This window comes from Homalodisca vitripennis, chromosome 4, assembly GCF_021130785.1.
Source record: "Homalodisca vitripennis isolate AUS2020 chromosome 4, UT_GWSS_2.1, whole genome shotgun sequence".
NCBI classification, from domain to species: domain Eukaryota; kingdom Metazoa; phylum Arthropoda; class Insecta; order Hemiptera; family Cicadellidae; genus Homalodisca; species Homalodisca vitripennis.
In genome coordinates, this window is record NC_060210.1 from 87764032 (window position 1) to 87782327 (window position 18296).

At 30.6% G+C, this 18296-nt stretch overlaps 1 protein-coding gene across 4 annotated transcripts in view; it reads left to right on the forward strand.

Moving 5' to 3' along the window:
- The window catches only part of LOC124359709 (probable E3 ubiquitin-protein ligase HERC4), a 76648-nt gene extending 68033 nt beyond the window's left edge, over positions 1 to 8615 (forward strand). For all 4 annotated transcript variants that reach the window (XM_046812670.1, XM_046812671.1, XM_046812672.1 and 1 more), the window contains 2 exons: positions 4635 to 4807; positions 8254 to 8615. In XM_046812670.1, coding sequence (XP_046668626.1) covers positions 4635 to 4804 — 170 coding nt within the window. In that variant the 3' untranslated portion in view covers positions 4805 to 4807; positions 8254 to 8615. The remainder of the gene's footprint in view (positions 1 to 4634; positions 4808 to 8253) is intronic.
- Positions 8616 to 18296: the final 9681 nt, after the last annotated feature.

Sequence of the window (18296 nt, forward strand, 5' to 3'; positions counted from 1 at the left end):
CATCGTTTTATAACGTTCTAAGTTCATTGAAAAAAGTTTAAGCGTTGGGGGCATATAACGGAATCTGACCCCATTAACAATTGATAATCGTAATTTTGTAATTAAAGAGTTGTTTTTTCGTTCTATCATGTTTGTTTCTATAAATGTATATTTTTGTGTTCTTCATACTGGTGTGGTCGGTATAATCCCAAAGTACCAAATAATATCCTTAGTAACCTATAAGGTTTTGTATGTTAGGCTAAAATGCTGAAAAGTGTGTTTTAACCGTGTTACAGAAAAATTTAATTCATTTACAAACTTTTTATTTTTTATTCCAGGGCTTTCAAATTTTGTACAGTTATAGAGAATTATATGTAGAACTAATAAATACCATTTCCCACAGGTAATTTATTCTTATTTTTTGTAGTTATTTAAGATCAAACTCAATTTTTTAAATTTGTTTTTGTTTTTTTATTTGATAAACAGATAAATAAAATTTTTTTTGCTATATAATGACTTAAATTTATTTTTTCACAATGAACAATTTAATTATAAACATTTTAAGCTTAACCCTTTGAGGTCTCAATAAAAATTGCTTCGACTGTCCTCAGGTCGTATTTAATTTCTGTTAGTTTACAGTTCTTTGATAAATACACAAATGCAATTTTTAAATCCCTTTTTCTGTAACTTTTCTATTTTTTTTCTCTTTATATATCAATGTAAATAACCTAAAAAGAATATTTACATTATTTTATAGTATTTTTTTGTAACTTTAGTAACATTTAAAAAAATATAAAAAAAGTATAAAAATATAAAAACACAATTTTTATTTTTTTTATACATATGTAATAAACCAAAATTACATGAATTTAGGTGAAAAGGCACTAGGATCTCATCAGATACATGTTATTCATTATATTATATTATATTATATTATATATATATATATTATAATTTTGCCTTGGTCCAGCCCTAGGCCTACTTTGGGTAACATGTCTAGCTCTTCCTCTTAGTCTAATAGTTTGTAGCCTAGGTCTACCTCTATTATTTCCATCTCCTTGTCCTACTTCTATCACATTATCCACGAATTGATCAAATTCTTCCCTATCATTACCTAAAGTTTCCAATCCTAACACATCACGTTCGTCGTCTAGGTTACCGCCATTTACCACAATATTTTCAGAAGAATTTTTACTATGATTCAACTCACAATCACTATCACAGTCTTCTTCAATAATCTGTTTTTCATTTTGGATACTAATTTCACTGAAAAATACTATCACAATCATCTAATTCATCTAATATTTCGTCATTGTCAGTAAAACTTGTACTTGGACCAGCCATATTTGTAAACACGACGCAAGTGCAGACGTCAGTTGTCTTCTCTTTTCACTTCCAATGCTTCCTATATCGTGAATAAAGATCGACGTAGCATTCACGCAACCAAAATAGAAGTCCAAAGTACTGAATAACTCAAATACCGAACAGCAATAGGTTAGAAATGGCCAAACAAGCAGTGACATTATTCGGTCGACCTATTGTCGACATGCGAGCGTTCCGCGAAACTGCCGCGGTCGACCTATAGTCGACGACCGATCGCAAAGGGTTAAAAACAAATCTGTACAGTAATTAGTTCTGATGATATGATTTTTCTCTCAAACGCTTGAAAAATCGCACATTTTTAATATGCACAGTTCTTGGAGCATGGGCAGAAACACCCAAAAATTTTCTTTGCACATGTCAAATTTTGGTCTGGTCCTAAAAGGGTTAAACTTATAAAAAAATTAAAAATTTAGAAAAAAAAAATTAAAATTCAAAATTTGTTTTAGCACAAATAAGTGGTTTCAAAAAACATTTATGCTGATTTCCTGTTATATCCTAGTAAACTATATCTACCCCTTAACCTAATTACAAAATTTCAAAAGCCTACCTTATATAGAAGTCCAGTTGTGATTTTTTTACTAAATGTGACACGGGCACAGTTTTTGTAAGTTGCATGGACGTTGTATGTAATGTTACACTATATTCACAAATCAATATTTGGCACTATGCTAAAATAAATCTTACAGAAACACAAAACAAAATAATCTTCCCTCAGTCTTTCACTGTTAAAAATCACAAAATTGTAACTAAAAGAGACTATGTACATTATTTACATTACACGGATGGAGTCTAATACGTGCACTCCCGTGTCATGTAATGCACCTAACAGTGCATTTTCACTCACTGGTGACTGCTCTCTCTTTCTCTTATTCATTTTACTAAATTTTCAGTACACATAAATAATAAAAATGCCCTAACAACAAAAGTAATGAGAGAAATACAAACATAAACAACGCACAGCAACACGAACGTAACCTCACTCTCGACCAAACAATCCAACAGCTGCGAAGCTCAAATACGACCAAACAAACAGTCTATAGAGGAATAAATTTTGGTTTCAAAGCAACTATCGATTAGTCAAAATTTCGCGGCAATCAGATGAACTATAAGAAAATTACAGGCGAAAAACGTGACGTACCTGTATTACGGCCGTTGGCGATTTTCAGTTGAGTAGCCGACGGCTGTAATATAGGTACGTTAGCGTGCAAAGGGTTAACTAAATTTTTTCCAAAACCCTGTTTTTTTAGCAAAACAAACCCCAGCGCTTGTCAAAATTTGTATAACTTTTCTGGTACAATATTAGGTTATTACACATGATTGTAGATTGTTTTTCAATGCTCTTCATAATGAAAGAATTGAAATTTTAACATAATTTTTTCTTATAGTAGTTATTTTACCTCAATCTGGATTTTTATTTGGTTTCTGTAGAGAAGTCCCTGTCTAAAATGGTTTTTAATTTTTAAAACTATATAAAAATCTGATTGTTACTTATTTTTTATGCACCATTCATTACCTTTCAAAAAAGTAAAATAGAGCTTGTTATGATGAAAACTGATTTTAATCAAATTTTTTTTCTATAACTATGCGTTCTAATAAAAATAATTTCTAGCAATTAACTACTTTTACAATTTTGTTTATAGTTGAATAGTAGGTTATTACAATAATTTTAGATTGTTTTAAATATTTGAAATTTCAAAATAAAGTTTTTTTGATAATAGTTATTTCACCTCAAACTGGATTTTATTTTGTTTCCATGGAAATGTTGCTGTCTGAAGTGATTTTTAATTTAATAATTATACCAAAATCTGGGTGTTGCCTAGTTTCTCACATCTCAGCAGATAACCCGTTGGGGAACATGCACGAGCGTCACTTGTTGCAGCCAAGCGGGACTAAATAATCTTGCCCGAGCGGCACTCGTGCTCTTTCTAGACACTAACAATCACGTATTTGTTTGTTTTTTTGCTAGATCACAGTTTTGTGCCCTCGTGCATCCTTATAAGCAATTATTCTGTTTCGATTTGTTATGTTTGCACACTGGAACCACAACTAATAGCTTGTTTTATTATTGTTTACATTTTGCCATATGCTTAGTTTTCCTCACTTCAACGTTCTGCTTACATTCTATGTATTGTGTTCTCAATGTTTAGTGTTAACTAGTTGTAGTTGTTGAATGGGTTTTTAGTTCTTCCGCTACCTCATGGAACAAGACAATTTGCGTACTTCAGAAGTAGACAGATACTTGAGACAGTGATATTGAGATATCAAGGATACTCAAAGACTAACACAAAAGTGAATTATAAAATGTAAATAAATGGTCATTGTATGTAATGTAAATAGGTTATTTTAATTATCATTTTAATAATAACAATTGAATGTAACAAACCGTTTTATCTCATCTCCTAGACAACTAATTCAGGAGCTTATCATACAAAAAATGAAAAAATTTGATTGTGTTGTTATTATACTTTATAATTAAGTAATCCAATAAAAACTGGTTTTCCATGTAAAAATCATTATGCTGTTTTGAATAAAAAATTATTGAAACAGATAAACAAAAAAAGTAATACAATATTGACCAGCTGCCTTTGATTTTATCTGTTTCTCACTAAAAAAAATGTGTAAATGTATATTATAAAAATTAAATAAAAAATTATTTTGAGAAAGCAACAAACACTATTGTAGAGCAACAAAATAGACTAAAATGTCTTGAAAATTTGACTAATTTATCTGTTCCCAAACTCATTCTATTAATATTTTAGTCCAACATGCATTTTTGCCTAAATCAATTAAAACATTCAGTCCTAGACATGCTAGACAGTAATTGCTTCCTCAATGGGTTAAGCAGTTTAGTAGTGAAATGATTAGTAGGAGCTTTCTGAAGTAGCTTTTAGCCATATGAATTTATTAAAGTAAGTGAAGTAAAACCCAACAGAGATAAAGGAGTTGTTTGGTATCAGGCAATTCATTCTTTTGTCCTGTTTTTATGAATTGGATGACACAGCAAGGAAATGGTTGTCATTTATACTAGCATTCTCTCTATCATTTCTTTTTTCATATATCCTTATTTTATCTCTGTTTATACAATTTATATCACCATAAATTATCTGCATAGCTTTACATATAGGGTAATTGAACAGTAATGCAACACAACTAAATAGTTACATATAATCTTAAGGTTGAAGAATGTCCTGAATTATAATTTTGTAACAGTATTTGACATAATTATGTACTATGTTCAAGTTTCTCAATAATAATACAGTTTTGTTTTGTAGGGATGAAAGCAGTGCACATAACAATTCAGCCGACAACTGACGACAAGTATCTGCCTGTGGCACATACATGTTTTAACCTGCTGGACCTGCCTCGGTATAGCACCAAGGAGAAGTTGCGGTACAAGTTGTTACAGGCCATCCAGCAGACACAGGGTTTCTCTCTCGTATAGCTAGTAAGTTGATTGTAGATGTTTGTTATTTTGAAACTTTTTATTTTGGATTCCCACCAAACTAATTTATAATTACCTCCAAAACATTTTACTGACTAGATTGATTACCTCAAGTTTTGAATGAGGGAGTAAGTTTACCCTGCAGGCATCACTTATGTCTGGTTTATATCCTCCAGTTGAATCTCCACTTGGCACAGCAAAAACTGTGTGTCACTTAAATCTGGGCAGCCTTATGTATGTCCAGGAGCGGCACAGTACTAACTGCAAATGTTGAGATTCTGGGGTAATTAGATAGGTCTAGTCTACTGCAGGAGATGACTGTTGGAGTTAGTGCAGTTTGTTCCCTAACCTCAAGAGGTTCTTGCTAGCCTCAACAAGGGTGTGCCACCCCCTGCCTACTTTGACTGTAGAGGCTGGTTCAGAGCTGGTCTCCCCTTCTTCCGGGGAGACATGACTTTGAGATTTAGTGTCCTAATTCTTCCTCATGGATCTCGATAGGAGGCGGCCCCTACTACTTAACCTTACCCATCCTGAATATCCTGTCACTCCGGAAGCAGCGCAAAGGTTCTTATAGGACTAAGTGCAATTCTGAAGCTTCTTGTCCTAAGAGGACAAAAAAATAAATAAGAAAAAAAGAGTAAGTTGGTTATAAGGTATAATTCACTATGGTAGATTACAGTTGGATTGGGTATGACTGTTGGTATCAAAGGTTAATAACAGGCATAGACCTGATAAAGAAAGTTTCTCCCTTGGTTTTGATTAAATTGATGAGAGGCTGAAAAATCCATCACCCATTCTCAATGTCCTGTCACTCTGAAAGTTGCATAAAAGACCTTTAAACCAAACCAGGTTTGCTTATCATGAGAGCTTACAGAAAAGAAATGCAATTTGTTGTATCCCGTGTCTATATAATTATATTGTCAACTATCAGCACAAACTATGCCTGAGAACTTGTATTGCTCTACCTTGTCAGTCCTGTACCACTACTTAGTTAAAAAAATTGCTGCACTATTTAACTAATTAAAATTGATAATACAATTTATTTTAAAATTTAATAGGTTTTTATTTTAATTAACATAAATAATTCACAAATATGTCGTGGTAGAACAATATCACCTCTTTTATTTGATCACGCTGCCATAACTGCTGAAGCTGACAGAAGTCTGTTGAATGTTGACGTTTTTTAGCAAAATAAAATGACAAGAATGAAAACAATAGTATACAAACATAAGTTTGTAGTTTTTTTTATAATGTTCTCTTATAGATACTTAGTCTCGGAAAAGTCAAGAATTGTCTGCAAGATAGAACCACATGACAGGCTATTGCTTCTTATTATGTGAACATCAAACCACATAATTAGGTTGTAAGTTGGCACGTCCATTTAACAAGCCGTGTCAAAGGATTCTTTATAAATACATTCGTCTACTGAACATTTTTAATCCCTCATTATATTTAAATATTCATATCCCAAATATATATAAAAATGAAACTGTTCGTGTGTAACAGCATCACTCACAAACGGCTGGACGGATTCGCCTAATTTTTTTTTTAATTTGTTCGTCTTGATCTGTAGAAGGTTATAGGATACTTTTTATCCCTTTCCCGATTCAGGATTCCGCCCCACTGGTTACAGAAATACCCGTAAGAAATGCATTGCAGCAAACATATGTTATTAAGTGAAAGAGTCTTTTCAAATTTTTAATCAGCTGTTCTTTGTAAACATATATAATATAAAATAATATAGGGAAGATGTCTTCATCCCTCGCATCCCCTTAATTCCATCCGACTTGCCATTTGAATTTAAGAGACTTCAGTTCCCCGTTCGACTTGCGTTCGCAATGACGATTAATAAGGCACAAGGACAATCACTTAACGTCGCAGGAATCCATCTGGAACCCTCATGTTTCTCGCACGGTCAATTATACGTCGCTTGCTCAAGAGTCGGAAACCCGAAGAACCTTTATATTTATGCTCCAAATAATACAACTAATAACGTTGTTTAACAAAACGCATTAAAATAAACAAAAAACTTTTATAATAGATTTTATGATATGCTACGATGTATTAGTAGAGCAATAAATTAATTGGAAAAACGTATAATAAAATTAGTATTTCTTTTCGATGCTTGATTGATGTAGCCCTCTCTACTGCCACGCGAGCGGAGCCGCGGGTTTAGGCTAGTAATATATACTTTTTATTTTTGTAAGGCCTTTCCTGTTCAAGGAACACATCAGACCCACATAACTAAAAACTAAACGACTCACAAAAACAAAAAAAGTACATCATTGGAGTGTTTGTTATCAAATGTATTAAGAATTCCAATAAGAAAAGAGTTTCTAGAATGTTAACACAAAGTGTTATTGGTATTATTTATTTAGTAATATCACTTGTAAGTTAACCACAATATGGTTTGAAACTGGATTTATTTTCACGTTACATACTGATTCATGAGAAGTCACCGTAGGCTGTCATTTCTTAGTCCTAACAAAGTTGACATAATTTCTTGCTATGAGGACCTTTTTTTTATCAACCTCCAATCTCACGCCATGCCGGCCAGACACGTGGGAAGTCTGCGGTGTGCACAGTAGTCGATTGCGCATCTTCTCCACTACATTTGTTACTACCGATTTCAAGTAGCTAGTTTGTGTGCTGAGCTACAGTCACATAAACGTGGTCTATTGTCTCCTGCCAAATGTGAATTGAGGTGTGGTATTCATTTCATGTAAGCAGAAGGGAATAGTGCAGCAGAAATCCATCGGTGAATGTGCTGTGTTTACAGAGATAATATGAATGGTGTTGTACGTGATAGGTGTAGAAAGTTTAAAGATCTACTTAAACTGAGCAGTGAAAAATATTGTAGCAGAGAAGATGTGCGATCGACTACTGCACACACTACTGACATGCTACTTGTCTGGTATGAGATCGGAGATCGAACAGAAAAAGGCTCTCGTACATATGAAAGTAAGTTACCAGACACCAGTGGTGGCTTGCCAAAATGGATTTTTTTATTTATTTTTTAGTTAAAAATCCAACAAGCCACTTTCAGTCTATTAGACATAATATGTTGATATTAAATCATGTTTTTATGTTTAAATTCCACATGTTAATTAAATTATATATTCTCTGCATATGTTTTCAATTGTGATTGTTGAAAAAAATATTAGTATTCAAGTTTAGTTAATGAAGACTGGATCATTATTTATTTTACTGTGTAATAAATGGGGATGAAGATAATGAAATCCTCTACTTTAAACCAACTTATGAAGCAAATCTGTAGAATTAAGGATTACAAAACTTCGTGCCAGTTAATTGTAACCTTGTATATAAGGGTATTGTGTATAAAATAATAAAATTGTACTATTCAATGTATATGAAACCTTTGTTAATATTATATTAATTTATACTAAATTAGACCATTTCTAATATCATGGAATTGCTTTTGTTCACAGGTGATTTGTGATGAGGGAAGAGAAAATCAACATAAAATTGACATTTGTTTCTATTTCCCCCAATACATCCCTTGTCTAGATGTTACTTGAAAAATGTGCATTTTATTTACCATTATAACGTTCAACTACATGTGATTTTTAATGCAAATGTTAACACGTACGATTTTCATCTGTGGGTCTTTTTAGCCTCAGCACATTCCGTCATCATGACAGCACTTGCCTATGCATAGTCAGTTGTGTCAACATTTTAGAATTTTAGACTTATTTATAGAGTATTATGCAAAGATATAAATTTTGCAGTACAATTTGGCACTAAAGGTAGAAGGTTTTTAAAGTATGAAACTGTAATATTATGAATCGAGTGTAGACATTTTATTTATTTCATTCCCTTCCTTCTTCAATAACTATTTTAATTTTTCATTTTAAAATGGAAATATTGTGTCAAAGTATCAGATTATCTTAATAATCAATGATAAATTATCTCATTTTCATCTTAATATGAAACTGTATTGTACAGACTACTTTTTTTCACAATTAGCAATTATTATGATCAGTGCATAATTATTTTATCTTGTTAATCCTCTGTAATTTTTTTCACTAATAATTACTATCCGGTACTCTAAAACCTGACCCAAAAAAATAAATAAGTAAACTGAAATAATTAAAGTTTAAAAATATGAGTAATCTGACCATTATCGCATACGGAATTTTCACCTATCCCTTTGACAGTTCTTCTTTTAACCAAGTATGTACCTTTCATACTATGTACACTGCTTCTTGTCACAAAAAATAAAAAATAATAATTATTTACTCATGACTCAAGAAAAGCAACAGAAACTAAAGATAATCATCGTGAAGTTAAACAGAATTTATTTATGGTTACAAGGTTAAATAGAAACTGAAAATTGTGGTGAGACAAGATAGAAACTGAAGATAGGTTGTGATTTTGAGACTGAACATAAGCTAAAAGTAGTGATTACAAGATGCAACACGCTGAATCAAAGTTTTGAGGATAATGAGAACATGAACATGAGGTTATGTTTTCACGTTTTTGATATAAAATAAAAGCTACAGATATATTGTGATTTTAAGAGCAAACAGAAGCTGAAAATAGCTATAAGATGCATCAAACGCTGAATAAAGTTGTGAGGTTAATAAAAAGGCTAAAATCATGGTTGCTATATAAAACAGTAGCTAAATATAATGGTTGTAAGACAAAATTAAACAAACTAAAGATCGTGGTTGTAAGGCACAATGAAAACTAAAGATCATGGTTGCAAGGCAAAATAGAAGCTAATGATGATGGTTGTAAGGCAAAATAGAAATTAAAGACCACGGTTTGAGTTAAAGTAAAAGCTAAAGATCATGGTTGCAAAGCACAATAGAAACTAAAGAACATGGTTGTAAGGCACAATAGAAGCTACATATACCCAGTATCATTATATCAAACCCCTCTTGGTTATTTTCCTCACACAATTTACACTAGTGACGACTTTTGGCTGATCATACAAACATACTCTCATTTGCAATAATTAGCAACTTCGTCCAGTATCTCAACCTGAAAATGTATTTCTATATTTACTGATTTGGGGTTAGTGCTGAAGAATGTCACCTATAATTATAATATCTAATAATCCAAAATCATCAAAATACACTTGACATTTTTACAACTTTGAATTTCAAAGTAATTTAAGAGAAAAATATAAAGTGAATTTCTTCTTGAAATATGTTTTGGAATTTAAAACAACACTTAAGGGAGTTCAATTTGATAAATAAATATTAATTATTATGTTTAAGATTTATTATGACCTAAACTAAATTTGAGCACTATTTATAACATTTGAAGTCATTTTATACTTATTACAATTTCAATCCATTCATTACAATCTGCCAAAATTCCAGATGTTAATACCAGGTGATAATTTGTTTAGGATTGACTCGTGTTCCAAGCCTTTGTTGCTCTGCTCCTAGCAAGTAAAGATAAAGACAGTTTTAATTATCCGAAACTAATAATTTCAGAACTACCACTGCAATTAATTAACACCACTCTTAGTCACATAATTATCTACCTCATAAGGTCAAATCAGTGCTTGTAAAGTCAATCCCAATCAAGTATGTCTGCAGACAAACAACAAGCAAAATTCTCTACTGAATGTACATTTGGCTAGATTACTCATCAGGTTGTAGCTTTCTAACAGGGCATACTTTAGTAATCAATATGGCTAGAATAAATAGTCTGCAGTTCCCAAACTAAAACAAAAAACATTGCATGAAAATCCTTTGTTTAAAACTTATTATTGACAATAAAATAATAATTTGTAAGGCAACAGGATTTCAGACATTTGCCATCATAACGTGTTAACGCATAAACATGGCAAATGTCCATGATCTGTCATTCCTTCAAAGTAGAAATGTTGGTTAGAAGATTTATATTTTGTTATATGCAATGTGTAAGTTACCAAGCTAATTATTGCAGAAGTTAACTCAGATTTTATTTTACCTAGTACATGAAATGAACAATTATGTGTGGGCAGTTTGGAAGTTTGTTTGAGGTCAAAAAGATAGCAGCACGGGTATATAAATTACTCTCAATTAGTATGTTTGGAGATACTGACACCTTTTCAACCACACTGCATTATGTTTCATTTGAAATGTGCAAGATTTCCAAAAAATAAAATCACAACATTCTTGTGATGTGAGCCAAGGATAATTTGTACCTTTTAACAATGAATCCAGAGGAATTTCATAGTTATGGATTAAACACAAATTCTCTACTATGCATTTAAACCAAGGAAACGTCTAAACAATGGGATGTTTGAGAAGAGTGGACAGTAAAAATGGAATTGTGTCTAAAGACAACCTTATGGAGAGTATTTGTAGTGTACAAGGAATCGTCGTTGACTGTTTTGAAAAGAATAAATCCATATAGATGTAGATTATACATTTATAAGACAGATTATAATAAAACAGTTCTTTTATTTGATCAAAATACATCAGCTCACTTCTTTGTAGTTTTTGCCCACAATATTTAAGGAATTAGGATTCAGCCTGTCCTTATACCATGCATTCTACAGGATTGGCTCTCTTTAATTACCACCTGTTCCACAATATGAGCAAATGTTGAAACATGGATGAAATAGGAAACAAATGTCTTTGGGAAAATTGGACTAATACTTTGATTAGGAAGGAATAACAAAATTGAAATTGAAACAGCTTTAAAGAAGTTTTAATGATTATTAGAAAGCACATCGATGAATAAATAAATTTATCCCAAAATATTTACTTAATTTTTAAAATTATCCTATTATGTAGTATAATAGTGTTCAATAATGGGTGAGACTATAAGGCAGGATGAAATAAGACTTTTGTAATATTAGGATTTTTATGAAGGTGCTGAATTTTAGTTTTGTATTATCATAAATGCTGGTTAATCAATAAATAACATGTATTTTCAGATAAAAAATACATGGCAATAGTTCACTGAAGTTTTAACCCTGCGTTAATTGAGCATGATACCTGATTCCATGCGCTCTGAAAAATGTTCATGCTACTATTTTAACACATTTAGGCTTAACGATGCCACAGTATGCACATCATATACCACTAGTACAACTACGGTGGTGTCACAGTCACACTATTTTAACCCTCGGAGGGTTTTACATTTGAGTAAAATAGTTTATTTATTGGTATTAAAGACACTTATTTCATTGATTGAAAATTCCAAAATGATTATGGTTTTCAAAAATTGGAAAAAATTATATACTATGCTTCACCTATGATTTGAATTTTTTACTAACGAACACTCTTTGGTCCAAATTAGACAGTGTTTGCAGTCTGTAATGTACTACAGACTATAATTCAGTCAATACAATTACTAATTTGCATCATTAAATACTTTGTGATTAATATAAACATATAATTATTTTATTATATTATTAATGATTAATTGCTAGATAATCAGAAGTTTCATAACAATGTGACTTGTTAGTTGAGGCATGGGTCACCGTCGCTTGTTCCGATTAAACCACGATATAGCATAGTGATGTTCTGTTATATTTAATATAATAAAGTATGTTTTATGAATAAACATTACTATATATAATAGTAATATAACTAAATAATTGTAACTAAGTACCAGGAGTGTAACACCCTCATCTATACTTGGACCTAAACATATTAAAAGCTGTCAGTTAGTTGTTAACTCTTTACCCACTACAAATGCGTTGGTTTTGTTTAATTCTGTTCAGTTTTCTTGAGACATATTTTTATGTGCTATTAATTTTGTTTTTAATGTTGAACAATTATAATGTTCATTTTAATTATTAAATTAATTAATGCTTTAGTTTTTTTGACACTCATTATCAATTACATTTTGAATATGTTTCACTACTACTACTTAAACATACAACTTTTATACATTTTTAGATGTGTAAAAAAATCTTACACATATTAAATAAAGCTATGTGATTTACTTCCAAATATTTTTGAATTAAGAGTTTTCACATTTTGTGAATCAAAGTTATTTTTAAGGATTTTCAGCTCAGTCTCTGCTACGATTTATACTTAAAATGATTTATACTTAAAATGCACGTACTAACGCAGGGTTAGAGAACTTAAAAAAGAAAAATTGATTAAAAAATGAGGAATTTATTGTTATTAATTATGGATTTTGGTTAATATGACAAAGGTTGTTTACATTATATTTTGATACATTAGATTTTAAAAGATATTATAATTTTAAACGCTAAAAATGTTGTGCCATTTAAATGATGTTGCTTGTGTTATTAGGATAATACTGCTATTATTGGGTTGTGAAAGATTTATTTTTACAGGGTTGTATTAGCAAACTGGTTTAGTAGCATTAGAACCTGGCTTAAGTAATCAAGACGTTATATTTGATTAGTGGAAGGGAAATGTAAAAGAATTAAGGTTTTTATAAATCATTGTACTATTATATTTTTACATATTTATTTACATTCTAATTATGATTTTTCTTAAGTTATATATATTATATATCCAATTATATATTTGTGATAATACACGATATTAAGTTAATTAATACATTTCTTAAAGTATATGTTGAATATATTTTTCATATATGTTTGGTGCAGTATAAATATGAATAAATTTTAGAGCTGGATGGCTCTAGTGTGATTTTTGTTTTGGGCAAAATTCAGGTTTGAAGCAAGAATCAGAATTCACTGTCTTTCATTTTGATAATGCTTGAAAATTAATTGGATACCTAACATTCAATACTTTTTACATTTATACACTAAAATCTACAATTGGAATACCCAAATTAGCTGAGTTATGGTAGCCTAGTATACCATTTACCAGATTATATTTTGGATACTGAAATCTATTAGAATACCTGGAGTTGGTAAATGTATTAAACAAAGAGTTTCAATTGCTCTGAATAATATAAATCATCCAAAACTTTAACTGTTTGGTTTAACTTCATGACTTGTTAAACACCTGTTCAGCCATAATAAATTTAAACAAGAAGCTCAATGATATTCACAAAATATATTATTTTTGTTGAATTTTATTCCCAATAAACTAATAAAAAGTGCTAAAAAATAACAGTAATTCATCATTTTTATTTATTTTTGTTATTTGGTATGATTGCTCTGTTACACATTGTTGTAATTGTGTTACATTTGCATTGTTAATCTAACCTATTCTGCATAAAGATAACTTTATTTTAACCTATTGTACATATTGTAAGCTTTGTTGACTATTGATATTATTGTATTTATTGCTTTCACGATTAATTTTTACCCAACCACATTGACATAGTGGTATCCAAATAACATATAAGTGATTTTACTTGTTGTATTTATATATCTTAATTTTGATTTACTTTTTTACCGTCATTTCAGACTAAGGTAGACTCATTTATACCTGTAAACAGGAGATTTACACAGGCTGACTATAATTGACAATGCAGAGTTGTTTTTAGTAATTACACATATTCCAATTGGGAGTGATCCCTGACTGTTGGTTGCACAACCTTTACAAAATTTTTAGTAAAAAACTCTTTGATAATACACAACAAATCTTGTTACAGTGTTAGAGGAAACATTGTTTTTAATTATATGAAACACAAATCTGTGATCTTACGATTGTTTAATATTTTTTCTAATCTTAACATCTGTTACACTTCAACGTAATAATCTTGACAACTATTGAAATTGATCTAGAATTGCTGCCGACTATGTCCCCACGTTATATATCACAATCCTTCACAGAATGGACTAAGTGTTCTCAAGCCTTCCTGGGTGTACATACTATTATTATCACTTTTGTTTACTATCTGTATTTTCATTTATCTATTTATTTTTGTCTTTTATAGTTCTTCTGAAAACAAAATTTACAATGTTCACTGTTTAATTCGAGACAGGACAAGAAGAATTTTGACTCAAAACCATTGATTAAAATTTTAATTAGTTTGACAGCCTGATACTGCTGCACAAATTATATAATAGTCTAATAAGCCTTTGGTGTTCTAGCCAGTCAACAGTGTCATTGTTGTACTGCTGGGACACTGCAGAATAGACTTTAAAGAAATGTCTGAGTTATATATTTGGTTTTGGTTATCGTTATGATAAATAACTGAACTTCCATATTTATAAAATTGTCTTGTTTTCTTTGTTATTTGTTATTATTCTCTTGATTAAGCCTCAATAATCCAGCATGTAAATGATTGTTGACAGAGTATACTGTGCAATCATAAACATAGGTGAAGTCGTAAACGTTGGTAAACCTCCAAACGTGCTTTGAAATGGTTTCTGTAAATCCTTGTCATATGTCCAATTCTCTTTAGCTGGGCATACACTACATCCAAATGTTATGTTTCCTGTAAACATTATTTTTAATGGTTTCATTCAGTTAAAAAACAAAAGTCATTGCTTGCAAGCAGAATAACAGATATTATATGATATTGCGTGTTCTTAATCATATGAAATTTCATTGATGTTTTATAATCACTTTAAGGTCACTTAATGATAATAAAAGTTGTACTATTCCACTTGAATTGTGTAAATTCTCCTATACACTCGTATTCATGCCAAATAACTGTAATGGATATTTTGGTGCATTTGTATTGAGAATGGACAAGGATACATAAATATATGTTGCCAATTAAACTTTTAATTTCCTCACATATATAAAATCTCATGTTTGTTATTTTGCTTATGAGCTCCTGCTGATTTTAACATGACATACCATGTTCTATTAATTTGCTTCAATTTTTGACAAAAAATCTGTTATATTCATTTTTAATTGTGGAAAAATCGTATACATTTTTATTTGTTTTTATCAATTCCCCATAATTAAAGGATATTAATAATTAATAATCTTGTTTGAAATATTACTCATTACAACTACTGGTGGCGAGAGAAAAGAAGAGACCTGGCCCGTGCCGGCGCACAGCTGTGTACTAGTGTGTTGCTGCGCGGTAATTTCAGGCGCTTCGCCCCACAGCCAACCCTGCGAATTGTTTATCCTAGCAATGGAGTTATTTGTTTTCAGTAATGTGGCATTCCTGCAGAGTGTGACTCATCTTAAATGTTAAATTTTATATACATAAATGCACTAAATTTACATTATACATATATGAACATTAGTAATTGTTATCTTAACAATAAAAAATCTTTAATTTCAGCAATTCATTCCTTTAATTATTGTTTGTTTACAACCACAGTAGAGCCTAATTATTAGAATTTATTACAAACACAAATTTTGCTCAATTTTAATTGATCAAAACAGTACCGTCATTTAAATTATCTTATAAAACATAACAATGAGGACGCAAATCAATCAAAACAGTGAAACAATAATGGAATTAATTACGAAACAAGGCGCGGCAACATACTAGTAGTAGCGCCTGCAATTTTCAGATAGACCAGAATCCAGGTCTCTTCTTTTCTCTCGCCATCAGTATATTTTATGTTACAATAAGTATTACGTTACATTGTAAATGGTTTTTTTTATTAGATGTATTCGTCATAAATTTAAAAATAAAGTAATACATCAATTTTATTGGTAGTGAGGCTTTTTGTCGTCATGGAAAACATCATAAGGCCACATAAGTTTGTGCACAGTGATCTGATAAACCACAAGCCTCATTACAAATAAAAGTTATTAGTTTGTTTGAATGTTATGAAGTGTATTTCTTGCATTACTATTATGAGTAATTTATTGAATAATGCTTCAACAGCTTTACCTCAAAATTTGAGTTTTTTAAAATAAATTTTGTAAAGAAAAGAATGGACTTTGTTTTGAACAAGACACAATTGAGTATACAGTCTTTATTGTGGTGGCACTCTCTTATATTAATTTCAAGCCTTACAGTTGAGAATACAGATGTCAAAGGTTTTTAGTAAACTGTAAATATAAATATTCTTGGCTCATTAAAAAATAAGTTACCTTTAACTCGTTCCTGCTATACCATAAAAAATTGCTAGTCATTTTGTAAAATGTCTGGTTCTTTTTTGTAAATATTTAAACTGAATCTGTGACTCTTTAAAACTGAAGTATGTATTGTATTTTAAAAATGTATATAGTGCTTCACTCCAAAAATAGAATTATTAAGTAAATGACAAAAAAATATTTTCATACCAAAATGTTTCCCTGCAGTGTTAATGTCATTTTATTAGCTCATTAAAATCAATAGTTTTGTACTGTTCAATCCTAAAATTGTTGTGTTGATGTATATTTATTAGTGTTTTATTAAGAGCAAGCTCCTATTGTTATGTGTTAATGTTATATTCATCCATTATTCATATTGTTGTATACATATAGACTGTTGATGTGTATTAGTTGATTTTGGTAATATTGACTTTTTGGGAAGTTGTTATATTATTTGCTTACACTTCATATTAATCCCTCCATCCATGACTCCACAATCATGTTTTATTATGTTTACTAGTTTGTTTTACTTTTTACAATAATTAGTAATAATTATAATCATTGATATCGGTGATATAAGACAACTTACTAATGTAAAAAATGTGTTTGATGAAAAACTAACTTAACATTATCGCCTCTTCGTAATAAAATAATTTTTGTTAAACCTATTAGTAACTTTAGTTGCATAACATGATGTTTTGTGGTTTAAAAACACTAGCAAATATTTCATTGTGAGCACCGTTTGATCTCTTAATACTAGTATTAAAGGAAATGTTTTCCTTTTTTTTAATATGTATTTTGTACATGTTCCCTTCCCTTGTTGTATTTACCCACCTCTTGTCGTATCCAAATCGTGCACTACAAATGCACAACCTCACCTCTGATCAGGAGCTAACGGACAGACTGGGCTAGTTACCGACCTGGAAGTTATGTTATTACGACAATAAGGTGACCTAACTTACTTGTTTCTCACCGTAATTGTTAATATGGAAATTACTGATTACTGATGGTTGAATAAATTCATTTTATTTTGCTGTAACTTGGCAGTACCTTATTTTGCCTATTCCCTTTATCTTCTACCCCCACATGGTTTAGGAAAAAAATATTTTGGTAGTTTAAAGATCAAATTTTAAGTTTTAAATGAAAAATTTATCTTATGGACCATCTGAGTCTGAAAAAAGTTTTTGTAAAAATGTGTAAGAATAGTCTTTCACTTTGATAAAATTAGTCATATTTATGAGTACCTCAAGAGAAGTTTTAAGGTTCTAATGATTAGATTTTGATCACTCATAAATTATTAAATGGCATAAACATCTTTATAAACAAATTCTTAAAAAAGTTAGTTTTGTGTGAAAATGCAGTTGAAATTATCAGTACCAACTGCAACATATCTGAAAAACCCAGATGAGTAAAAGTTGCTTTAAGTGAAACAATCCACATCATTACCTCTCACTTATCTCTGGGGAGATTAGCAGAAGGTTATTCATATTTGAACCATCAATTATGGTAAAGTCATTGTACCTCTAGAAGATTATAAAATCATGCTGTGGTTTGTAGATGACAGGCCACAGAGTTTGTGGTGTACATATGTGAGACAACATTGGCAATGTATCCATGATCCATGAATGCTG